Source organism: Hordeum vulgare, chromosome 6H, assembly GCF_904849725.1.
Source record: "Hordeum vulgare subsp. vulgare chromosome 6H, MorexV3_pseudomolecules_assembly, whole genome shotgun sequence".
NCBI classification, from domain to species: domain Eukaryota; kingdom Viridiplantae; phylum Streptophyta; class Magnoliopsida; order Poales; family Poaceae; genus Hordeum; species Hordeum vulgare.
Genome location: NC_058523.1, coordinates 21,820,483 through 21,848,225, shown reverse-complemented (window position 1 = coordinate 21,848,225; position 27,743 = coordinate 21,820,483). Strand labels below are relative to the sequence as shown.

The following is a 27,743-nucleotide window of genomic DNA, read 5'->3' as shown; positions in this document are numbered from 1 at the left end:
AAAGAAATTTCTTATTGATACGAGTACACTATCATACCTATTAAGCCAGGCTATCACAATTAAATTAAAGACAATGACTGACATCTACTAATTCATTTTGCGAGGTTTATCCTAGTGTCATCCTTATGTCAATTTTTAACTATGTGATAATTTCTAATCGGCTTTGACCACCTCAAGGATAATGTTGATGGTCACATGGTTCAGTTTTCCGCACCGACCATGAATCATAACAATGTTGGGATGCCTATTGGGCAAAACTAAGGATTTTGGTTGGTGCATTTATGCCATTTTATTGTAATACACACCACTAACATATTCATAACGGTCCAAAATTATGTTAATGAATTATGATCACAATTCCTTTAGCAAATTAAATTTGGTTTAGAGAATTGTTCTAAGACTATCCATAGCGGAGAGTAACTTAGACTAGTAACATGCATATGTTATTGGTCTATCTTACTACCTCCATAGTGGGGAGTAAGCCGTGGCATGGACAGCCCGACCCGAAAAAACCGGGCTTTGGGCTTGGCATTCGGGCCGGGCTCGGGCTTCATTTTCCACCCTGAAAGATAGTTCGGGCCGGGCCGGGGCTTCTCTTTTTAAGGATTTAGGGCCCGACTTTCGGGCTTCGGGCTAGGCTTACACGTGCAAACAATAAAAACAACATTTTGGCCAGGCTTTTGGGCTTCGGTCTGGGCTCGAGCTTGATAAAAGAGTGTATTTCGAACTTCGGGCTGGGCTCGGGCTTGAGAAAAAAACGTCAGGATTTTACAAGCCTAGCTCGAAACCCGGCCCAACCCGACGTATGACTGGGTTTAGTGGGTAGTAACATATGTGTGATGTCATGCAACACTTTATTTATTAGGTTATAGACTCATTTTGTCTTGATATGTGTGATGTTACTCATATAGCACTACTGTAGGATGGTCCAAAAACAACACATCAATCGGAGAACCTTCGACGAAATTGTGTGCGATGCATGAATTACAAACGGTATAGTTCATGCTCCGTTGCTAATAACGCAAACTTGGTGCGATGGCGGATCCATCAAATACAATTCAGAAAATAATTGCGTGTGCGATGCGTGACATACAATTGTTCAAGACAAACTGCTTGCGATGAGCCAGAATTATGCAAACGCTTAATGAGATAAAGGTGTGTGTGATGTACGCCATACATTTCATCCGGATGAACTGTTTACGATGAGGCAAAATAACACAACCGATTCACTGTTTGAAGTTGTGTGTGATACCCGACGAACATGTCGCTCGGACGAACTATTTGCGATGATCAAAAGTAACACAAATGATTCGACGTAACAAGATGTGTGTGATACCCGACAAACATGTCAGTAATCAGAATTGTGTGGGAAGGCCGATAAAAAGACAAACGATTCTTGATAATAAGCTATGTGTGCTATGGCAAACACTCGCTCACACCCAATTGTGTGTGATTGTTGAAATCATCACACATGTGTTCCTTTCTTTAATCGTAAGCGATGTGATTTGCTTTGCATACCATCTATGCTCTGTCTACAGAAAAACAACATGATTGCATAACCTAAATAAACATCTAATTACATTACTGACTATAGATAACATTTTCACACCTCAATTAACAAGTATATTCATACTAAACTAGTAGTAATAATCATCAAATCATCCATACTTCTTGTGATGAGAGGTGCTGGTCAGCGCAAGACGGAGGCACTTCTCATGTCAATGATCCGCCTGCACATCTCGTAGCTTACGTACGCGTTCTTCACCGCGTATTTGACGTGATCTTCATCCAGTCTTCGGACCAAGGCGCGGTGCCACACAACCTTCTTCTTCTTGCACACATCCTTCACGTACATCTCTTTAGTAGGGGTCGATGATGGCCATGGTGAGTGACACATCACCAACGTATTTATAATTTTTGATTGTTCCATGCTGTTATATTATCATTCTTGGATGTTTTATGATCATTTTATAGCAATTTTATATCATTTTTTCGGACTAACCTATTGGCATATTGCCTAGTGCCAGTTGCTATTTTCTGCTGTTTTTTTCCTTCGCAGAAAATCCATATCAAGTGAAGTCCAAATGCAACGAAACTTTACGAAGATTTTTTTGGACCACAAGGAAACTTGGGAGGTAAGAATGAGCAGCAGACGAGGCCCGATGAGCCCACTAGACACCAGGGCGCGCCCACGGCCCTTGGCGCGACCTGGTATCTAGATCTAGTGGGGCCCTCGGGAACCTCCTCCACCGCCTTTGAGCTCTATAAATACTCTAATATTCAGAAAACCCTAGAGGAGTTGATGAAAAATTGTTTCAGCCACCGCAAGTTCCAAAAGCCACGAAATCCAATCTAGAGCCCGTTCCGAAGAGGAACACGATCACGGAGGGGTTCACCATCCTCATTGGTGCTCCTCCAATGATGCGTGAGTAGTTCATATCAGACCTACGGGTCCGTATGCAGTAGCTAGATGACTTTTTCTCTCGTTTTGTTTCTCAATACAATGGTCTCTTGGAGATTTATATGATGTAACTATTTCTTTTGCGGTGTGTTTGTTGGGATCCGATGAATTGTGAGTTTATGATCAGCTCTATGAAAACATATTCATGCTTGATTATTATAGCCTTGTATTTCTTCTTCGATATTTGGTTTTTGTCTGGCCAAGTTGTTCTTTGATCTTGCAATGGGAAGTGGTGCTTTGTGATGGATTCGATCTTGCGGTGCTCAATCTCAGTGACAGAAAGAGACATGACACGCATGTATCGTTGCTATCAAGGATAAAATGATGGGGTCTATTCCTACATGAATAGATCTTGTCTACATCATGCCATTGTTCTTAAGGCATTACTCCGTTTCTCCATGAACTCAATACACTAGATGCATGCTGGATAGTGGTCGATGTGTGGAGTAACAGAAGTAGATGCAGGCAGAAGTCGGTCTACTTGTCTTGGACGTGATGCATATATACATGATCATTGTCTTGAATATCATCATAATTATTTGCTCTTCTATCAATTGCCCAACAATAATTTTTCTACCCACCGTTTGCTATTTTCTCGAGAGAAGCCACTAGTGAAACCTACGGTCCCCGGGTCTACTTCACATCATCTATTTGCAATCTCTACTTTCCTATTTGCGTTTCTATTTTATTTGCTTTTATTTTTCAGATCTATATTATCAAATACCCAAAAATACATTGGTGCGTTCTATTTGGTATCACTATTATTTGCATCTATCAATCTCTCCTTACTTTACACAAGAGGGTTTGACAACCCCTCCACGCGTTGGGTTGCGAGGATTTGCTATTTGTGTGCAGGTGCTGCTTACATAGTCTTGTTGATCTTCCTACTAGATTGATACCTTGGTTTCATAACTGAGGGAAATACTTGCCATCACTGTGCTACATCAACTTTAAGCTTGGAGGGAAACCAACACATTCAACGAGGAGTCAATATTTCTGGCGTCGTTGCCGGGGAAGATCAAGTCAAGATCTATCAGGTTCCTACACACAACTCTCATCTCCTTGCAATTACATTATTTGCTATTTGCCTCTCGTTTTCCTCTCCCCCACTTCACACGATTTGCCTTTTTATTTGCCTTCTTTCCATTTTCCTTTTTTCTTGCTTGCTTGCTTCTATTGCCTTCATGCCAACACTCGAAAACAGAAAACTAAACATGAAAAGTAAAGACATATGGATCCTCATCCACTTGCCAATTTTTTCAAAATATATAATTATCTTGAACCAATTGCTAGTGATTTGAGTGCTCTTGATTGTTTTTGTGAAGTTTTGCTTGAAAATTGTGAGTTTGAATATTGTGATGAAGTGCTAAAAGAAGAAATTTACAAGGTGATTCATTATATCTCGTTGAATGAAAAGCATGATTGCTATGATGTTATTATAAATTCTATTAATTTCAATTGTGCTAATAATATGCAAACCTACAAGCTTGGGGATGGCAATTTTGTCATGTTCACTCCTCATTGTAATGATCATGATTGGGGTGATGCTTCTTATGATCTTGAAAATTTATTTAATACTCGTAATGAATATTATATTGATAATAATTTTTGCAATAGTATTGAAAGTGGGTTTGGAAGAATGTCAACTTCGGGCAATAATGATCCCACCATTTTGGAGTATTATCTATCTTGTGATTTTTTGATAAAAGTGGGTTTGGAAAGGTCGTGATTTTATTTAATGTTAATCCCACTATCTTGGAAGATTATATGACTTTTATTCATGTGGATCATGAAGATTATATAACTTTATTGTTGAATTTGAATATGATCCTATATGTAATTATTATGAGAGAGGAAAATATGGTTATAGAAATATTCATGTTACTAAATTATCTCTCTTTATGTTAAGATTGCTATTGTTTGTTTCTTCTTCCATGCATGTGTTAGATATTTCTTGCCTTAATAATTTATGTTCTTATGAGATGCCTATGCATAGGAAGTATGTTAGACTTAAATATGTTTGTATTATGCTACATGATGCTCTCTTTGTGTTTCAACTACTATCTTTCATGTGAGCATCAACAAAATCTCAAGCCTATCTTAATGGGTATAAAGAAAGAGCTTGTTGGGAGGAAACCCAATGAATAAAATTTATTTTTCACTTTTGATTTTTGTTATTGAGTATTTGCACAATTATGCTAATGTTATGATTTTTTTTTATGTTGTATTTAGTTTTTGTGCCAAGTAAAGCCTTTGGGATCATGTGGGGTGTTAGTTGCTTTAATCCTATTGAAAAACACAAACTTTTGCGTTCAGTAGAAAAAATATAAAAACCACATAAACGTCAACTATGTGTGATGTTTTTACACAATATTTATATACAAATTTCTTACGCTTTACTAATTTTGTAGAATTTTTGGAGTTACACAAGTATGAGTAAAATTCAAATCTTTACAGAATGTTCTGTTTTTAACAAATTCTGTTTTCTTTGCGTTATGTGCTTGTTTTGATGATTCCATGATTTGTACCGGGGGGGGGGGGGTATAAGCCATGGTAAATTTAGAATAAAGTAGGTATAATGCAAAAACAAAATTGGAATAGTTTTTCAACAGTACCTAAACTAAAGTTCGGTTTTCTTATACTAACGGATCTCATGAAAATTTTGTTGAATTTTCTGTGATTGATTTTTTCAAGTTTTGAGTGAGATCACGATGGACGAAGGAATAAGGAGCGATAAAATACTAAGCTTGGGGATGTCCCATGGCACCCAAGGTAATATCTAAGGAGTACCAAGCAAATAAGCTTGGGGATGCCCCAGAAGGCATCCCCTCTTTCTTCTAACAACCATCCGTAATTTTAATTGGAGATTTTTATTCGTCACATATCATGAGTTCTGCTTGGAGCGCCTTGTATCATTTGTGTATTTTCTTTATTTGTTGGTTAGTTCGTCATAGTAAACCTTGCTGGACACACCCATTTGAGAGAGCCAAATTATGCTATGATTTGTTAGAATCGCTCTTTATGCGTCACTTCAAATTTTTTGAGCCATGGAATTGCTCAAGTACTTCACTTATATATTTTTGCGCACGGTGGTGCTGTTGTTTTTAAGAATTTTTCTCTCATGCTTCACTTAGATTATTTTCATAGTAGCAGAAATTTTGAAGAAATCCTCTCCTGCTTCACTTATATTATTTTGAGAGTTGAAAATTTTAAAGAAACTTGTGCTCTCGTTCTTCACTTATATTTTTTTGAGAGCTTGTTATTTGCAATGGCAATTTGTTTTAAATTAAACCAGTCCCAAAGTGATAAATATCCAGGAAAGATATAATAAAAACTTTCATGAAGATCACTGGATATTTAACTTTATTCTTTGCAATAGTTTTGCCATATGAAGATAGTGATATGTGAGTTATGTGGATGAGTAATTATGCTTTAGTAAAAATATTGGTGTTAAGGTTTGTGATTCCCTATGCATGCACATAAAGTAAATAATTATGCTATGAAATCACATCCTACTTGTGTTTCATTATTCGGTGTTAGTTATGTTTAATGTTCACTTATGATGATTTTTGTTCCTTGGTTGGACGCTTTTGAATCTATTTGCTAGCCTTCACTTGTACTAAGCGGGAATACTGCTTGTGCATCCAAATCATAAACCCAAAGTTGTGCCAAATGAGTCCAGCATACCTACCTATATGCGGTATTTCAACGTTGTTTCAAGTAAATTTGCAAGTGCCAACTCTAATGTTCAAAATAAATTTCTGTTTTGTGTGCCCGTACCGCTCATGAAGCAGCGAGGGGTGGCCGGTATCTTCCATGTTAAATAGGTTATTCTCAAGGTGAGTGTTTATTCACTTATCATTGCACGAGAGTATGACGGTAATAGGGATGCCCAGTCCCAAAATGCAAAAAAGAAAAATATATATTTTATGTTGTAAAATAATAAATTCCTTGGGAAGTGTTGGTATGGACAGTACCCGTGGATACGACTAGGCGTGAAATGTGAAAGAATGGTGGAGAAAGGAATAAACTTTATTTCCAGTTTGGGAGCCGCCTATAATTTGTGTAGCATGGAGGATATTGGAAACTCTTAGTCATTTTCGTTGACAGGAAAAGCATACCACCCTAATTGTTTTCTCTAAGTTTTTCACTTTGAGCTCTGGCACGTCTACAAATCCCTGCTTCCCTCTGCGAAGGGCCTATCTATTTACGTTATGCATTTTTTATTTTTGAATTTGAGTCTCCATGTTCTCTTATAAAGCACCAACTAAGGAACACCATTATCATACTTGGGCATTGGATGTAGTTAATATTTAAGTGTGTTGCATGAATGGAGAAATGATAGAGCATGATGGGCTAGTGATAGCGTTCTTTCGCGTCGATATTTTGAAAGACTTGTTTGCTTACTGATATCCTTGAGTATTGAAATTTTCATGTCAAACTATAGACTATTGCTTTGCATCATCTATAAGTCCATATGCCCATGCTGAAAGAAAAAGAATGTGATGAACACGTGAGGCACCATTCCACATAAAAAATTCTGTTTTTATCATTTACCTACTCGAGGACAAGCATGAATTGAGCTTGGGTATGCTGATACTTCCCCAATGTATCTATAATTTTTGAGTGTTCCATGCTGTTCTATTATCAGTATTGGATGTTTTATGATCATTTTATAGCAACTTTATGTCATTTTTTTGGGACTAACCTATTAACATAGTGCCTAGTGCTAGTTCTATTTTTTGGTGTTTTTTTCCTTTACAAAAAACCCATATCAGATGAAGTCCAAATGCCACAACCTTTACGGAGATTTTTTTGGACCAGAAGGAAACTTGGGAGCCAAGAATGAGCAGCAAAGGAGGCCCAGGGGGCCCACTAGACACCATGGCGCGCCCAAGGCCCCTCGCACAACCTGGTATCTAGTGGGGCCCTCGGGCACCTCCTCCACCGCCCTCAGATCTATAAATACCCCAATATTCAAAACACCCTAGAGGAGTCGACGAAAAATTGTTTCAGCCGCCGCAATTTCCAAAAGCCACGAAATCCAATCCAGATCCCGTTCCGGAGAGGAACATGATCACGGAGGGATTTACCATCCTCATTGGCGCTCCTCCGATGATGCGTGAGTAGTGCATATCAGACCTACGAGTCCGTAGGCAGTAGCTAGATGGCTTTCTCTCTTGTTTTGTCTCTCAATACAATGGTCTCTTGGAGATCCATATGATGTAACTCTTTATTTTGCGGTGTATTTGTTGGGACCCGTTGAATTGTTAGTTTATTATCAGATCTATGAAAATATATTCATGCTTGATTATTATAGCCTCATATTTCTTCCCTGATATTTGGTTTTTGTCTGGCCAAGTTGATTTTTTTATCTTGCAATGGGAAGAGGTGCTTTGTGATGGGTTCGATCTTGCAGTGCTCAATCTCAGTGATAGAAAGAGAAATGACACACATGTATCGTTGCTATCAAGGATAAAATGATGGGTTCTATTCCTACATGAATAGATCTTGTCTACATCATGTCATCGTTCTTAAGGCATTACTCTGTTTCTCCATGAACTCAATACACTAGATGCATGCTGGATAGTGGTTGATGTGTGGAGTAATAGAAGTAGATGCAGGCAGAAGTCGGTCTACTTGTCTTGGACGTGATGCCTATATACATGATCATTGTCTTGAATATCATCATAATTATTTGTTCTTCTATCAATTGCCCAACAATGATTTTTCTACCCACCGTTTGCTATTTTCTCGAGAGAAGCCACTAGTGAAACCTACGCCCCTGGGTCTACTTCACATCATCTATTTGCAATCTCTACTTTGCTATTTGCGTTTCTATTTTATTTTCTCTTTTATTTTCAGATCTATATCATAAAAAAACCCCAAAATACCTTGTTGCGTTATATTTTCTGTCACTCTTGTTTACATCTATCAATCTATCCTTACTTTACCCATGAGGGATTGACAACCCCTCCACGCGTTGGGTTGCGAGGATTTGATATTTGTGTGCAGGTGTTGCTTACACAGTCTTGTGGATCTTCCTACTGGATTGATACCTTGGTTTCATAACTGAAGGAAACACTTTCCATCACTGTGCTACATCACCCTTTAAGCTTGGAGGGAAACTAACGCAATCAACAAGGAGTCAGTAAGGTCAACCATGGAGTCCTTATGCTTCTCCTTGCCGCCTAAGATCTTGTACTCGCATTGGATGTCCACAAGATTCCGGCAGGCCAAGCCCGTGGTCTTGAGCACCTTTTCATCGTTGGTGGTGTCCACCGTACCGAATATGCAGTCGGGGCTATTGAAAAACCTGGCGAATTGCTCGCAAGGCCTTGTGGCCAGGCAATAGTGGTAGACGAGGATGTAATGGCCCATGCACAGCTGGGCGATGGCAACCTTTTGATCATGTCCGACACAATCGCCGCTATACTCGTGGTTGAAGCCGACCACTTTGTACTTGTCATAGGCAAGTAACTGCTCCATGGTGTGGATGTAGTTCTCCATCAAGACCGGATCATTGGTGTACATCGCTGAGAGGTTCTTGAACCTTACATGGGTGTCCCCGTAGGCATGAATGGTGAACTGCCACTCATTTTCGACATCCGCTAGGCCATGTTTGATCCAACTGGACCACTAGAAATTCATTATCAAGCTTTGCAATATATGCAAGGCAATGGTTATTACATGCTCGTTTATAATGCATTTTATAACCTCATAATTATGGGTTAGTCAGACATTGCTTTGGTGAGGTATGCAATACTAATTCCACGCCATGTTACATGCATAGCCTCAAACAAGGAGGTTTATCATGGAAAAACTCCTAAAGAATAACTATGGCATCATCAATGATGCAAACTATTTGTGGCATGTTAAGAGGCTACCGAGTAGGTTTAACATCGAAAGAATATTATTCCCGAAGCTAAGAGTGGTAGACAACATCTTTGAACCACTCACTGCGATTATGATCACACAGTTCTCTATCCAAGTAACAACAAGTAAATTGGTGCTGCGAAAGCCCATGACATTATGTCTCCACTATGAAAGATAGAGCCCAAGATTAAATGTAAGATATTTTATCTATAATTTCTGCAGTTCCTTTCACTAAAGGCTTACCACCCATTATTTTCTAATGGTGTTACCGACATGGGTTTAGGACCCTTTTGATCATGGAAATGAAGACCGTTAAATAGACCTACTCCCATAAAGTAATATCCATTTCAAATAGAAGGATGTACTATAAAATACATTGGCACTCAAGGTTGACAAGATTTTTTGAGCCCACAACTTCACTGAGCTAAAGAAGATCACTATGGCTTCTCTAGTGCTTGAGGACTACGCCCACATTTAGTGGGAAAAAAGTTCAAGATCAACACGAAGATCATGAAGAGCCACCCATAGCTACATGGGAAGATATGAAAGAAGACATGCACTCAATATTTGTCCCCAAGATTTACACTAGGGACTTGTACAAGAAGCTTCAAGAACTACAACAAGGGATTCAAATCGTGAAAAAAGTACTAAAAGGAGATGGAGTCTGCAGGGCCGGTCCTGAGTTTTCGGGGGCCCGGGCTGAGTTAGAAAACGGGGCCCTTATTATGCTGAGAATGGTAGAAGTACAAATATATCAATTAAATGTACGTCCAACCGATGAAAAAACAATGGCATGAGAAGGTTTTCAAGAATTTCGTTATAGAGCATTTCCAAATAATATCCGCGAGGCTATAGATCCCAGGTCGTTACAAGATAACATAGATACAACCGAATCAAGCATTTGGGCTAACACATGAGTATCACAAAGGAAATTATAAGGCAAAACATTGCTCATAATTGAAATTCATATAAAGAAGAACTGCGTGTCCCTAAAAAAAATGGGATACTATCTAGTGACTTCCATTATTTTCTCATTCAAATCAGACATATAGTATTTCTACAAGCACAACTCAACTCATCGATGCTAGAGCAATTCAACCAAAATAGTAGGAGTTAATCAGGGAACCAGACCAGGGTTAGCCCTTCGACACAAAGTTCACCCGGCTAGAATGAGCAGTTAGGACCAAAGCCTACACCCAATAAGCAGAGAGAAGGACGCCCTAGATCACTGATCAAGCAGATAAACATGACGCACACGTTACCTGGTTGTCTCATAATCGAAGTTTGCTCAGCCCCTCCGCCCCCGCCGCCGCTGATTAGACCCTCCGCCTCACCATTAGGCAGCGCAGTGCAACGGGTAGATGATTCCGAAGATTAAGCGCGCAGTTGGTAGGGGCGATCCCTTCTTTCCTTCTTTTTGGATTTGGAAAGAGCTAGAGATCTTGACGTGTTTCCTTCTATTAGAAGATCTCAGCGTAGGTGAGAAAATGGGTCTGATCTCATGAACTAGTAAACGCACTTGCCCAGCCCAGTACATAGCAGTACCCAAATTGGGGGCCCCTTTGCGTTCGGGGCCCGGGGCGGCCCCCCCTCCCGCCCCCCCCCCTCAGGACCGGGCCTGGGAGTTTGTGATGATAAGAGCCAACATGGAATAAGGCTGGTTGTAATGGGTAGTATCATGCATATGATGCTAGTGTATGATACCACATCCGTAATGCATAGTATCATATGTTAGTATCATAGGATATGTTATTTATTGACATGCAAGACACATAGTAGCACATCATTTAATATGATACAGTATCATAATATGATACTCAACCCTCTCTTTTCTCATTTAATTCTATGACACCTCATCAAAATTGCTTAGTTGACATGGATGATACTACCTATGATACTTTCATTACGGGCAGCCTAATCGAGTGAGCAAACCATGGTAGCACATGGAAGAATAATAAGAGGAGCAAACCATGGCTCGCTTCCTCAGCGGCTTGAACCATCCTATCAAGCATTGGCGACTTCCAACCGTATATGACTCTGATGGAATTGGTGCCCCAAGCAACAAGGTATCAACATCCTTCCTATTGTTGTTACTGTTCTCACTGCTTCCGCGTTTTGCCAGCCATGTGCCGACGAAATTTCCCAATTTGATGTCTGAATTTCTTGTCTCAAGTTGCACCTAGGGCCATGTGTGTTCTGGTTTAGAGATTGCTGCAGGGTTTTCTTTTTTTTTTGGTTCGTCTACACGATGCATACAACAAACAGATGGGGAGTTCGGGGACCAAACAACAAGCAGTTACATAAAATTAGTATGCAAAAAAGGATATCGATCCCTTGGAATGGACGTAACGTACCCATTGTTCAAGCTTGCATTAGACTTCTCTCAACCTCAACAAATTTGTTTTATAGGTTTGAGGCATTGAGCTGTAACGTGGAGTCACTTCGGCATCACTCAGACCAGTTTACTTTGTGTAACAGTCTGTCAGGCGACGACTTGACCATGACACGATTGCATGAAGTCTACCCGATCGATCAGCTGATCCTTGATTATATACAGAGCATGCAGTGCTGTGCGAGCTTAGCTTTGGCAGAACAGAACCCACCACCACTGCACCACCATGCCCACGCCCTCTCGATCCCGGCTGCTGCCATTGCGAGTCCTCCTACTCATCCTTGCAGGGGTAGCAGCCATTGTTGGTGAGCAAGATGAGCAGCAGCGGATCACGCATCCGGGCTGCCCTGACAAGTGCGGCAACATGAGCATCCCGTTCCCGTTCGGCCTGATGCCGGGCTGCTTCCGCGAGGGCTTCCAGGTCACCTGCGACCACTCCTTCGACCCGCCTCGAGCCTTCCTCGCCGGCAGCGACACCGAGACGACGACGAACCTCATCACGCTCACCGAGCGCGACGAATCGGCGGTCTCCGACGACCCCGATCTGGCCTACTCGTACTCCAACACCTCGAGCTGGGCAGTCGAGCTCATGGACGTGTCGATCGACAGGAGCGAGGCACGGGCGTACGGCCCCGTCACGTCCCGCTGCAGCACCAACATCGCCCACTCCAAGCTCAAGGAGCAGGCCATGGCACTGGATGAGCGGTTCGCCGCCTCCGAGACGCTCAACGTCGTCGTCGGCGTCGGCTGGAAGATCGGCGTCACAGACGGCTCAAGCTCCAGCTCCTACACGACGACGTTCGCCTGCCGATCGGAGCTCGCGGGCGGCCACCTCGAGCACGCGAGGAACGGGTCGTGCACGGGGCGGGGCTGCTGCGAGGCCGCCCTGAGCACGCAGCCCGGCTACGAGATCGTGCCGGGGGTCAGTGCCGAGAACAACACCCTGTGGCGGACCAGCCCGTGCTCCTACGCCATGGTGATCGAGAAGTCACGCTACACCTTCTCGACGCCGGACCTGTACGGCGACAAGGTGCTGCCGAAGAGGTTCCCCAGGGGCGTCCCCATGGTGCTCGACTTCGCCATTGTCGGCGACGCCGCTTGCCCGGGGAAAGGCCAGCGGCCGCCGCCGGACTACGCGTGCGTCAGCAACAACAGCTATTGTGTCAACGCGACGGTTGGCCACACAACCTACACACTCAGCTATGTGTGCAAGTGCTCGGAGCACTACGAGGGCAATCCTTACATCGCTAATGGCTGCAGAGGTTTGTCCAAATATTTTGATCTCCAGAAATCAATAAAAAAACCAGACGAATTATTAACTCAGGTTTTGTATGTTGATCCTTAATTTCAACTTTTGAAGACATCAACGAGTGCAAGTCCCCTGATCTGTATTATTGCTCGAGCAATGGCATATGTATGAACAGACTGAATGGCTATGATTGTCCATGCAAGTCCGGAATGAAAGGCGATGGGAAATTAGGACATTGTGCAGAAAAATTCCCCCTAGTAGCCAAGGCGGTTGTGGGTAAGTATTTGGCATGTATATTTATGTACTCATGTTTAGTTTATGTTTTGTTTTGAATTTTGAGCTTCTGTCTCTAGAATATGTTGTGTTACACACTCTCCTACATATCATTTTTTAGGGGCTCCTACATCCTGTATCATTTTAGAATGCCTAGATGAATTTTTGTAACTTTAATTGATAATACATATATATGTAAATATTTGTGGTTTCTACTATGCATCCTCATTTTATTTCCCGATTCATCCTATGAAATAGTTTTATTTCGTTATTGCCATTTATATATACTAACATATAAACATCAAACTTTTTTTTGCGAAATAAACATAAAACTTAGTGTTGAATGTCTATATTGGATACCTTTTCTTTAAACTTGTTAAGGAATAAGTTAATACATGTGAAACAGAAAATTAAACATATTAAAATAGTATAAGTCAAAATGGGAAACATGAGCAACTAGTTTAAAATTTTGGTCACCTTGTAGTATAGAATACAGGGATGCACATTTTCTCTTTGATCAAATGTGGCTACCTAGTGTGATCTTGCACGATCGTCTTCTTTTCTTAGGTTCCTATACTCCCTCATTTACAATTTATGCTCACCTAAAAAGTCTGAAATTCTCTATTTACGCATAAGGTTCATTGCTTTTGCGAATAACCAAAGAGTAGTTATGATCGCATTAATTTATATCTAGTTTTGTTTCTCGATGAGAAGCCAACCAAAGCACGAAGGACTGGTGTGGCATGCATGCTACATTATTATATACTCCCTCCATTCCAAAATAAATAACTCAACTTTGGACTAACTACGATAGGTCTCCCTTGATTATACTGATTCTTGAGATGGTCCTAATAAACCAAAGGGGGGGGGGGGGGGGGTCGTTCTTTGTACATTCAACTTCTTGATGAATTTATATCTTATCTCGAGCTTTGTTTTGCTTGTATGAAGAACAAAAGTAACTCCAGCAAATGTTAATTGACTGACCACAACGGAGAGACAAGGAAGGAACACTATAACCCTCATACACCAAACAAACAATGTATTTGTATATTATGCCCTCCAACCTTGGTAAATGTATCCTTGTATAACAATCATCAGTAAATAGATGGTGTTGTGTTTCGAATTTATCATACCTTTGTTGTTTTTCCCTATATGCATTTGTTAGTAAAACTTATGAGAAATAGTACCACGACAATACTAATGAAAAATCAGAATAGTTATATTTTTCAACCTACCAATCTAAAAATGGTACCACCAATCAGACTATTTTCTTTTAAAAAGGACGAGATATAAAGCTTTCTTATAAGTTTGTAATGCTACGTGATTACTGGGTTAGTGGGTATGACAAGGCTTGAGCTGTTGATTTCCAACGGACCGGGCAACAAAATTAGTTTAGGATGCATGAAATTGCAAAACATTCATATTGCATCCATCACTATATTTTCTCCCACAATGCACTTCTCAATTTATGACCCACCATGCAATTAACTCATCGAGGCAAATATCTCCCCATGGTACCTAGGCCCAAATCTGTGAGCTACGATACATAATATAACTCGGTAATGTTCCTTTGTAGCTCGCCCTACATGGAGCCCTTTATCCTCACCCTCCAACCTTGCATTGAGATCTATGCTCTCCATCTAACTTACAAAAAGAAAATTTCTTTCTTTTGTTTCTCTCAAACGAAACAACATATGGACTCCAAACATTGCAGATGAAACAAACTTTCTAACAAGAATGTGTGGAAAAACTTTCATATTTTTTGGTTTGACGTAAATATACAAACGGGAGATGTTTTTGATTAAAAAATTACTTTAAGCATTTAAAATGCATGAAAAAGTTCAAAAGTTTTTTCCCACATTCTTGTTAGAAAGTTTTGTTGTCCTGCAAAATTTGAAGTTTATATTTTTTTTGTTTGAGTGAAACAAAAAAGACAAATGTGCCTGCACGAATCTTGATGCTGAAATGAATGGCTTAGATAAGGGGTACCATGGAGGTCGAGCTACAGAAAACACACTCATATAACTCTTCCACCCCCTCTCGCTAGTATTGATAATATCCTACTTCTAGTCTTGAATCATCTTCTACAAAAATAATGAAGCTGCTATTTTATTATATTATATTTTCTACTAGATCATTTATTGGAAACTTGTGAGTATTTTTTTTGTCCATGTAGGTACAACCATCAGCATTTTTATCATTGCAGTTATGTCATTTCTACTTCTTCTTCACAAAGAGAAAAAGAAGACAAAAGAGTTCTATGAAAAGAATGGTGGACTTACACTAGAGAAAGCAAAAATTATAAAACTATTCAAAAAGGATGAGCTCAAACCTTATTTAAAGAAGAGCAACTTTATTGGAAATGGTGGTTTTGGTGCAGTTTACAAGGGCAACCTTGGTAATGAACTAGTTGCAATCAAGAGGACGATTAGTGGTAGTCTGCTAGAGAATGAACAATTTGCAAATGAGGTCATCATCCAATCGCAAGTCATCCACAAGAACATTGTTAGGCTCATAGGTTGTTGCCTGGAAGTTGATACACCATTGCTAGTATATGAGTTTCTTTCCAATGGTAGCCTCCATGACATCCTTCATAACAACGACAAGAAGCCTCTGAACTTGGATAGACGTTTAAGTATTGCTGCAGAATCCGCAGATGGTCTAGCTTACATGCATTCAAAAGCAAACACCAAAATCCTACATGGGGATGTTAAACCAGCAAATATACTTTTGGACGATAGGTTTGTCGCCAAGATTGCAGACTTTGGCATATCAAGGTTGATTGTGAGAGACAAGCAACACACCGGGAAAGTCATTGGTGACATGAGTTATATGGATCCCGTATATCTACAGTCAGGCTTACTAACTGAAAAGAGTGATGTATATAGTTTTGGAGTTGTGCTCTTGGAACTTATTAGTAGGAAGAAGGCCACACACTCTGACAACAATAGCTTAGTGAGCAGTTTCCTTGAAGCTCATAAAAGGGAGAAATCACCCGATTTGTTTGATAATGAAATTGCAATAGGAGAAGATTTGGAGATTCTTCAAAGTCTAGCAGGGATGGCAGTCGAATGTCTCAGCCTTGATGTGGATAAAAGACCAGACATGACAGATATAGCACATCACCTTCTCTTACTGAATAAATCCCGTAAATTGTAAGCCGTTTCAAGTAAGTTATTTGATATTTAGTTATGTATATTTATGTCATGATATCCAACAAGGACAATTCACATCAATACTTTTTATTGTATTATTTTGAGCAAAAGATTTTCAATAGATGTAGAGGATGCGTCCATTAATTTCCTGACATTTCTTATTTCACCGTTACTCACTCATTGTGTAACCATATTTTTAAGTTACCAAATGTATGTGTTGCACTGATTCACCGTATACCGAAATGTACATAGCATGCTACACTGAACATGGGTAATCGATAGTCAAATGAAGAAAATATGTAGCCGGATACATCATGGACAGGTATATGTCTTGTTACGGGGAAGAAGTAGATAAGTGATACACTGATGACAGTGGTGGGTCGGAATATTATTTGGGTACATACAATCGTGTTTGGTGGAAACTTGATCGGGTCTTATTTTTCTTTTACTTTTTTAAGGGATACAACTTTGCAAGCTTTTGTTTGGGAGAGAGCAAAAAGTGGATGTATTTACGAATTATAACCTAATGATTGGGCCTAGAAAATGAATCACTTGTATCGTGGCAGGGAAAAATCTAGTCCGTACTTTCACATTGGAAGGGGTAGGCAAGGCTTTCAAAATTATGAAACGTACACATGATTCATTGAAAGGAGTAGGTAAGCTTTAAAAATTATGAAATGTACACATTATTTGATATTTTGAAAGGTAAGGTCATTGCAACAAAATTTAATAACGAATTTTAAAAACACATACACACACGCACGCGCGCGGCCGCGCACATAGACAATATCTGTGTGGGGGCATAGGCCATCACATCATGACAAAAGATGTAGATTTGAGTACTCGGGGTGTTTATACGAATAATCGCACTGGCATGTCAAGAAAGAAGATCGAGCGGAAGCAAATCATAGAACAAGAATATGTGAAGACAATTTTCATCATATAATACAACGCAAGTATTGTGTGATCAACAAGCATCTTAGGAAGATGAGAGCACGTAAACAATTTATTATTTCTTCTACCACCACTTCATGATGTTGCTTACAAGAGCTTTGTTTGTTCTATAACTTGCACAAACGAGCGGATGGTGTCATACTCAGCTGGATCATATAGTGCAAGACTATATATCCAAGGAGCGGGCCAATGGATGTCTTCATGCCTCGCTCGTAGTTACCTCCAACGCTGCTGATGAAGTAGCGTACATATCACCAATGACAATGAGCATGATGGTGTTATTGCCGGTGGTGGAGTATATGGAGTGGTTCGGATCATGTTTGCATGAGCTGTACATGAACGCTAGCTGCATTCATTCATCCATCATCGCCATGTTATGTGTCTCTGGGTCATACATGAACGCTAGCTGCATTCATTCATTCTATTAGATGTAGAAAAACATTCCATCGTATGCTATGCTAGTCATAGCTAATCACTTGATCTACTCACCTAGCACACCGTTACATCTTGCCCTTCTCCCAGTCAGACACACCAAAGCTCAAGCCCTTGGCGGTCCGCAACTTCCCTCCATGGCTATGCATGAGCTTCGGTTGTGCGTGCAACAAATACCCGACTAGCAGGAGCCCGAGAGCAAACGTGCCGATGCTTGCAATGTGCCATGGATGCTCATTGTGTTCCTAACACTTCTGAGGCACGCATTAATACTTCTCTTCTATTCTGGTTGTGGTCGTTTGGTGGAGAGATTGATATTTGTGAACTGCGTTGGGATTTCTTCCGAAAAAGAGGGGATGATGCAAGACAGTAAATGTAAGTATGTCCCTAAATGAGAAGCAATGTTATCGAATTAATAGGAGGACTACATAATTTTTCGTCTTCAACGCCTATACAAAAGAGCACACGCTTGCACCTAACTCGGGCAAAAGGATTGTCAATCCCTTTGAACTCGTTACTTGCAAGTAATAAAAATAGGTAATAAAATAATTAATTACTAAATTAATTGTTAATTAATTAGGTAATCAATTATTAAATTAAATCGTCAATTTAATTAGCCACTATTTAATTTGCTCAATAATTTTAGAGTAATTAATTAGGTTACCTAACTTACGTTTAGCTAAATTTGTTAATAAATAAGAAGGGTATGACATGTGGACCCCACCTACTAATTAATCTGATATTAGAATTAATTAACCTGGTTTAACACTTTGACTATGACATAGGGGCCCACTAGTAAGTTGACCAGTCAAACCTGCGTGTTGACTCCTCATGTCAGCATGACATCATACTGATGTCATTATTAATTTTTTTGAGTTTAGTTAATTATATTTAATTTTAGAGTAATAATAAAACTTTAAAATTTAATCTAAAATAATCTGTAATTTGGTTGAAAATAATTTGTAATTTGAATGAAAATAATTTGTAGATGAAAGTTGATAAGAAAAACGAGACGAACCCGGATACGATGTCCGTTCGTGTGTCATGCGTCCCTAGCATAGCGAATATGAATCTTTTCCATCGTTTTCGCATGTCCGGTAGTAGCAAGAGACCCGAAAATATCGTAAGATATTTTTCCGATCTGTCTATAACGTGTAGTACTGCGATAGATCATGCTTAACGGTGCATATTGCCATGCCATGCATCATGATGCACCTGTTTGCTATTATTAATTGTTTCTTCCCCCTCTTCTCTTCGGTAGACTTCGACACCGACGCTGCTGCCAGGTACGACTACACCACTTATGACCAGCCGTTTGTCGCAGAGCAACAAGGCAAGCAGACCCACCTTGATCATTCATCTGTCGTCTATTCTTATTTCCCTCATACTTGCATTAGATTTTGCTGTTGTTGTAGATATCTCCTATTCCGATGCATAGCCTGTTTTTGATGAACTGCTACTTTACTCTATCGCACTTTAAACTGTTTAGTATAGGTGGATGAGTGATCCCCTTTGACCCCCTCCCCCTTAGTCCAGTTGCCCCTGCTTTTTATCAAGTCTCGATCATCTGATCGACGAGCCAAGACCCATCACATCACTCACACCCCCTTGTTGTACGACGCTGCAAAACTACTATCGAGTACTGAGGGTGACACCTCAATACATACTCATGATGTTAGCTCTGTAGTGTAGTTAACCGGTGGTGGTTTATGGAGGGTGATTCCTCCTTTACCACCTCCGATAACGACTCTGTCGTGCAACCCCTCAAGCGTGATCCAGCGAGGGTGAGTCCTCCCTGGGAACCTTGATGGTTGCATCGTTCGCAATCCATCGAGGGTGAGACCTCAGATTCCTCTGATGTGTTATATGTTGGGGAACGTCGCATGGGAAACAAAAAATTTCCTACGCGCACGAAGACCTATCATGGTGATGTCCATCTACGAGAGGGGATGAGTGATCTACGTACCCTTGTAGACCGTACAACAGAAGCGTTAGTGAACGCGGTTGATGTAGTGGAACGTCCTCACGTCCCTCGATCCGCCCCGCGAACAATCCCGCGAACAGTCCCACGATCTAGTGCCGAACGGACGGCACCTCCGCGTTCAGCACACGTACAACTCGACGATGATCTCGGCCTTCTTGATCCAGCAAGAGAGACGGAGAGGTAGAAGAGTTCTCCGGCAGCGTGACGGCACTCCGGAGGTTGGTGATGACCTTGTCTCAGCAGGGCTCCGCCCGAGCTCCGCAGAATCGCGATCTAGAGGAAAAACCGTGGAGGTATGTGGTCGGGCTGCCGTGGAAAAGTCGTCTCAAATCAGCCCTAATACCTCAGTATATATAGGAGGGAGGGGGAGGGAAGAGGCAGCCTCAAACCCTCAAGGTTTGGCCGAAATTGGAGATGGAGGAGTCCTACTCCAATCCTACTTGGAGTAGGATTCCACCTTCCCACTTGGAAACTCTTTCCACCTTGTGTTTTTTTCCTTCTCAAACCTTATGGGCCTTAGTGGGAACTTATTCCAGCCCACTAGGGGCTGGTTTATCTCTTCCCATAGCCCATGAGACGCCTTGGGGCGTGACACCCCTCCCGATGGTCCCCGGCACCCCTCCCGACACTCCCAGTACACTACCGATGAGCCCGAAACTTTTCCGGTAATGCCCGAAAACTTTCCGGTAACCAAATGAGGTCATCCTATATATCAATCTTCGTTTCCGGACCATTCCGGAAACCCTCGTGACGTCAGTGATCCAATCCGGGACTCCGAACGACATTCAGTAACCAACCATATAACTCAAATACACATAAAACATCGTCGAACCTTAAGTGTGCAGACCCTGCGGGTTCGAGAACTATGTAGACATGACCCGAGAGACTCCTCGGTCAATATCCAATAGCGGGACCTGGATGCCCATATTGGATCCTACATATTCTACGAAGATCTTATCGTTTGAACCTCAGTGCCAAGGATTCATATAATTCCGTATGTCATTCCCTTTGTCCTTCGGTATGTTACTTGCCCGAGATTCGATCGTCAGTATCCGCATACCTATTTCAATCTCGTTTACCGGCAAGTCTCTTTACTCGTTCCGTAATACAAGATCCCGCAACTTACACTAAGTCACATTGCTTGCAAGGCTTGTGTGTGATGTTGTATTACCGAGTGGGCCCCGAGATATCTCTCCGTCACACGGAGTGACAAATCCCAGTCTTGATCCATACTAACTCAACTAACACCTTCGGAGATACCTGTAGAGCATCTTTATAGTCACCCAGTTACGTTGCGACGTTTGATACACACAAGGCATTCCTCCGGTGTCAGTGAGTTATATGATCTCATGGTCATAGGAATAAATACTTGACACGCAGAAAACAGTAGCAACAAAATGACACGATCAACATGCTACGTCTATTTGTTTGGGTCTAGTCCATCACATGATTCTCCTAATGATGTGATCCCGTTATCAAGTGACAACACTTGCCTATGGCCAGGAAACCTTGACCATCTTTGATCAACGAGCTAGTCAACTAGAGGCTTACTAGGGACAGTGTTTTGTCTATGTATCCACACAAGTATTGTGTTTCCAATCAATACAATTATAGCATGGATAATAAACGATTATCATGAACTAAGAAATATAATAATAACTAATTTATTATTGCCTCTAGGGCATATTTCCAACAGTCTCCCACTTGCACTAGAGTCAATAATCTAGTTCACATCACCATGTGATTCCAACGAATCCAACACCCATATAGTTATGGGGTCTGATCACGTCTTGCTCGTGAGAGAGGTTTTAGTCAACGGTTCTGAAACTTTCAGATCCGTGCGTTCTTTACAAATCTTTATGTCATCTTATAGATGCTACTACTACGTGCTATTCGGAAATGCTCCAAATATCTACTCTACTATACGAATCCGTTTCACTACTCATAGTTATTCGGATTAGTGTCAAAGCTTGCATTGACGTAACCCTTTACGACAAACTCTTTAACCACCTCCATAATCGAGAAAAATTCCTTAGTCCATTAGTTACTAAGGATAAATTTCGACCGCTGCTAGTGATTCAATCATGGATCACTCTCTGTACCTCTCAACATACTTTGAGTCAAGGCACACATCAGGTGCGGTACACAGCATGGCATACTTTAGATTCTACGGCTAAGGCATAGAAGACGACCTTCGTCTATTCTCTTTATTCTACCGTGGTCGGGTTTTGAGTCTTACTCAAATTCACACCTCACAACGCAACCAAGAACTCCTTCTTTGCTGATCTATTTTGAACTCTTTCAAAAACTTGTCAAGGCATGCATCTTGTTGAAACTTCTATTAAGCGCTTTCGATCTATCTCCATAGATCTTTGATGCTCAACGTTCAAGTAGCGTAATCCAGGTACTCCTTTGAAAACTTATTTCAAAGAACCTTGTATGCTTTACAGAAATTCTACATTACTTCTGATCCACAATATGTCAACCACATATACCTATCAGAAATTCTATAGTGCTCCCGCTCACTTCTTTGGAAATACAAGTTTCTCATAAACCTTGTACAAACCCAAAATCTTTGATCATCTCATCAAAGTGTATATTCCAACTCCGAGATGCTTACACCAGTCCATTGAAGGATCACTGGAGCTTGCATACTTGCTAGTATCTTTAGGATCGACAAAACCTTCTGGTTGTATCACATACAATGTTTGCTCAAGGAAACCGTCGAGAAAACAATGTTTTGACATCCTACGTGCAATATTTCATAAATAATGCATCAACAACTAACATAATTCTAACAGACCTTTAGCATCGCTACGAGTGAGAAAGTCTCGTCATAGTCAACTGTTTGATCTTGCCGAAAACATCTTTGCGACAAGTCGAGCTTTTTTAATAGTGACTTATCACCATCATCGTCTGTCTTCTTTTAAAGATCCATTTTTACTCAATAGTCCTACCAAAGTCTACACTTTGTTTTCACACATGGATCCTCTCTCGGATTTCATGGCTTCCAGCCATTTGTCGGAATCTGGGCCCACCATCGCTTTCTCCATAACTCGTAGGTTCACTGTTGCTCAACAACATGACCTCCAAGACAGGGTTATCGTACTACTCTGCAGCAGTACGCGGCCTTGTCGACCTACGAGGTTTGTAGTAACTTGATTTGAAGCTCAATGATCATCATCATCAGCTTCCACTTCAATTGGTGTAGGCGCCACATGAACAACTTCCTGCGCCCTGCTACACACTGGTTGAAGTGATGGTTCAATAACCTCATCAAGTTCTACTACCCTCCCACTCAATTCTTTCGAGAGAAACCTTTCCTCGAGAAAGGATCCGTTTCTAGAAACAAACACTTGGCTTTCGGATCTGAGATAGGAGATGTACCCAACTATTTTGGATATCCTATGAAGATGCATTTATCCGCTTTGGGTTCGAGCTTATCAGACTGAAACTTTTTCACATAAGTGTCGAAACCCCAAACTTTCAAGAAACGACAGTTTAGATTTCTCTAAACCTCAGACTATACTGTGTCATCTCAACGGAAATACGTGGTGCCCTATTTAAAGTGAATGCGGTTGTCTCTAATGCATAACCCATAAACGATAGTGGTAATTCGATAAGAGACATCTTAGTGTGCACCGTACCAAATAGTGCGTGGCTATGATGTTCAGACACATCATCACACTATGATGTTCCAGGTGGCATGAACTGCGAAACAATTTCCACATTGTCTTAACTGCGTACGAAAACTCGTAACTCAGATATTCATTTCCATGATCATATCGTAGACAGTTTATCCTCTTGTTACGACGAACTTCACTCTGAAACGGAATTGAACTTTTCAACATTTCAGACTGGTCCTTGACACAAATCCTCGACACAAATCCTTGACACAAATAGGAAAAATAGCTTTAGTCCCGCACAAATCCTCGACACAAATCCTTGACACAAATCCTTGACACAAATCCTCGAGAATAATTAAAATGCTAACGGGATTTGGATATTTAATCTGAGTTGGTCGGGAGACCTTTCCGCACTAACCTTCACGTGGGAGGAGTTATGGGTTCTCGACGTCGTGGTATCAGCCGAAGCTCTTCAAACGTCAATAATGGAGCAGCATGCGTCCGAGTGGCCCGGATAAGCATCGTTCTTGTATAAGAGGTGCCGCCAAGACTAACCTCGGCTGCCCTTGGATCGTGCAGGAGCGCAAAGGGTGATGGGCCCATGACCCCTACGCGCTTAGGATTTAGACTAGCGGACTAGCCTCTCTGTTTAATTGAAAACTAAAATTGAAACATCCTAAAAAGTAAAAAAGGTTTAAAACTGAAAATAGGAAAAATAGCTTTAGTCCCGGTTGGTGGCTACTAGCGGGACTAAAGGCCCACCTTTAGTCCCGGTCCGAGCCACAAGCCGGGACTAAAGGCCTAGGTTTCGCACCCTTCGGGCTCCTGAAATTTAGCTTTAGTCCCGGTTGGTGTCTACAACCAGGACTAAAGGTAGGCCTTTAGTCCCGGTTGGAGCCACAACCGGGGACTAAAGCTCTATGTATATAAGCAGGACTTGCAAATTTTTCCAAACACCTTCTCCAGTTTCGATCTCTCCCCCGACGGCGCCGAACACCACCACGCCGCCGCCAGGATGCCGGAGCTCACTGTCGCCTCCAAGCCGTCCCCGAGCCCATTGACCATCGCCGGACCTCCTCGCCCTCCTCCCCGAGCCCGCACCTCGTCGCCGCCCTCGATACCGTGCCTGAGCCCTGCCCCGATGCCTTCACCGATCCCGCTCCTCGTCCCCGCCCCCGACGTCGTCCCCGAGACCTGCCCCGTCGCCGTAGCCGAGCCCGCTCCTCGTCGCCGCCCCCGACGCTATCCCCGAGCCCTCCCCGACGCCGTCGTCGAGCCCTACCCCCCGAGCCCTGCTCGGACGCCGTCCCCGAGCCCTGCCCCGACACTGTCGCCGATGCCTCCTTGTTGTGAGCACCGCCCCGATCCCCTCCTCGTTCTATCCCCCTGTTGGGCGTCGACGTCGACGCCGCCGATCCCAACGCCAACCGGCCGCGCTGCTAGCCGACTCGGCATCGACGCCGACGCCGACCCTGACGCCTCCCGAGCCGTCACTCTGTTGCCCGGCGTTGGCGTGTTTTTTTATCAAAGTTGTTCATGATCAAAGTCATTTTTAGAGAAATTTGCATAGAGATTTTTTTAGAGAAATGGTGGGGTTCACAACAACAAAGTGAGAACATAATTGATAGTTTCAAATTTGCAAAAATATCCCCGCAAAAAAGTTGTGCAAAAATTATTAGATATTTATGCAAATAATATTGGCATGACCAAATAAATGGAATCTATAAAATGTTTGACTGAATGAGAATGTGTAGATATGATAAATTTGTAATATCATGGATTGTATGACAATATAAATCATTTTTGAAGTCATTTTTATGCATTATTCATGTTCTCAAAGTCATTGTTATTATTCATGTGTAATATTTATGCAAATGTTTTATGGTGTTGTGCTCTTTCTTCCATCCACGTTTAAAAATAAAGGAGGACTCGAGAGTAAGGGTGATCGAAGGAATTAACAAATCGTTCCGATCTATTGCTTACAGACCTAACATTAGATATTTAGCACATTTCGTAAAAAAATATACTAGCAAACTTTCTTGTGCGTTGCATCGAGAGAAAAAAAAAGTAGCACATGCCCACTACTTGTGTCATCGATTATTCTTCTTCCTAACCTCCTGACGGTGGTCGTGATGTCCATCTAATCACAACATGTCCGAACATGGTCAATTCCCAGGCAATAAGCTCTGCCATCGCATGGCACACGAGTCATTCTACCCCAGCGTAAGGGAATGTTTAAAACTTTAAAAACTAATCACGTTGAGTTCGATGTTAGGCCGATGAACAGTCCTCACCTTTTCGTTCCGGTAGAACCGTAACTCTGATCGCTCTCTTTCCTTTCCCTTCTCCTGTTAAACTCTGGGATCTGATGTATTTCAGTTGTTCAAGTAATGGAAAAGGGTTACCCTGGTTCAAAAAAAAAAAAAGCAGATGAGGAGTTCTGGAACCGAACAACAAGTAGTTACATAAAATTAGTATGCAAAAAAAGATATCGATCCCTTGGAATGGACGTAACGCGCGTACCCATTGTTCAAGCTTGCATTAGACTTCTCTCAACCTCAACAAATTTGTTTTATAGGTTTGAGGCATTGAGCTGTAATGTGGACTCACTTCGCCATCAATGAGACCAGTTTACTTTGTGCAACAGTGTGTCAGGCGACGACTTGACCTTGGCGATTGCATGAAGTCTAGCCGATCGATCAGTTGACCCTTGATTATATACAGAGCATGCAGTGGTGTGCGAGCTAACTTTGACAGAACAGAACCCACCACCACCGCACCACCATGCCCACGGCCTCTAGATCCTGGCTGGTGCTCCTCCTCGTTCTGCAGCAGCCGTTGCTGGTGAGCGAGATGAGCAACAGCTGATCACGCATCCGGGCTGCCCGGACAAGTGCGGCAACATGAGCATCCCCTTTCCCTTTGAAATAGTTTACGAGTGGATTCACGAGATGATCCGTGAGAGGAGCATATCTTTTCAATAACTTGAAGTATGTAATCAATATTCATATTTTTATTATATATATATATACATATATATATATATATATATATATATATATATATATATATATACACACACACACACACACACACTAATTTATCATTTTTATTATGTTCATATACTACCACCCAGGGATAGTTATCCCACATGTTCCATATACTACCACGCGGGAGTATATATACTAATTTATCATTTTTATTATGTTCATATACTACCACCCAGGGATAGTTATCCCACATGTTCCATATAGTACCACGCGGGAGTATATATACTAATTTATCATTTTTATTATGTTCATATACTATATATAAGATTTTTTAACGTGAGTTACATGAAAAATTTACAAGTTGACCCATAGTTTTTATAATATTTGTGAAATACGTATATATTTTTATGTAAAAAAGAGCATACACAAAATATGATACATACTACGAAAAAATAGTATATATACTACCTAAACATGATTATATACTACATACTACACATACATACTCTCCGATTTGATAGATACTACATACAACATACAAAACGCAAGTGGTGGTAACTACCACCGGTGGTAGATAAAATTTGTCCTATATATATGACCCCTTCTTTAAATTAGATTGAACGGCAGCGGGAAGAACTCCTATCAACTGATCGCATACGAGCAATTCAAGAGAAATTTACGAGATTATTTGTTGAGCATGTCATATCTACAGAGCGGAGAATACCATCTGGATTTCAGCAGCGATGCTGGTAATATATATATATCATAAGACCAGAAAAATCGCATTTTATGTATAATTTACACTATGTTTTTATGTTTGTAATTGTACGTGACATAAAATATTTTTTACGGTGACTATGCTTTTTTTTACGTTCTCTTTTTACGTATGAGATAAGATTAAGATTTAAAAAACATAAAATTACGGTGTATTAATGTGAAAATAGAGGAGGTGAAGAATAACTATTCCTCATCCAGGGTGAAAAGAAGTGAACTCCCTTTCTCCGTGCTTGATCGAACAACAAGTTTCCATATATCTATTCGGCACTAATGTATATAGTACACGTTCATGCATATATATATTAGCTAGGTTAGGGATCGCAAGAGATAATTGTATATATATGCATGAACGTGTACAATATACATCAGTGCCGAATAGATATATGGAAACTTGTTGTTCGACCAAGCACGGAGAAAGGGAGTTCACTTCATTTTATATTAATGACGATGTTGTGTAACGATTTCTTCATTGCTATATGTACATGCTAACTAGCGTCTAGTTGGTACCGGCCGAGAACACCAATGGGCATAAGAAATCAAAGATGACGAACAAAAAAGAAAAGGGAGAAACACA

General features: G+C 41.1%; 1 protein-coding gene across 1 annotated transcript; it reads left to right on the top strand.

Annotated features, from left to right (window-relative positions):
• The first annotated feature begins 11,923 nt into the window (after positions 1–11,923).
• LOC123404394 (wall-associated receptor kinase 1-like) lies at positions 11,924–16,489 on the top strand. Its single transcript, XM_045098314.1, has 3 exons — positions 11,924–12,991; positions 13,090–13,254; positions 15,428–16,489. The coding sequence occupies exons 1-3, from the start codon at positions 11,956–11,958 to the stop codon at positions 16,408–16,410; spliced, it is 2,184 nt and encodes a 727-aa protein (XP_044954249.1). The 5' UTR covers positions 11,924–11,955; the 3' UTR covers positions 16,411–16,489.
• The last annotated feature ends 11,254 nt before the right edge of the window (positions 16,490–27,743 follow it).

What these genes read in the sequence shown, in the direction of transcription:
- LOC123404394 (XM_045098314.1), top strand. Translation starts at nt 11,956, where the DNA reads ATGCCCACGCCCTCTCGATCCCGGCTGCTGCCATTGCGAGTCCTCCTA. An exon ending in CATCGCTAATGGCTGCAGAG is followed by an intron (nt 12,992 to 13,089) that starts GTTTGTCCAAAT and finishes CAACTTTTGAAG; the next exon opens with ACATCAACGAGTGCAAGTCC. An exon ending in AGTAGCCAAGGCGGTTGTGG is followed by an intron (nt 13,255 to 15,427) that starts GTAAGTATTTGG and finishes TTGTCCATGTAG; the next exon opens with GTACAACCATCAGCATTTTT.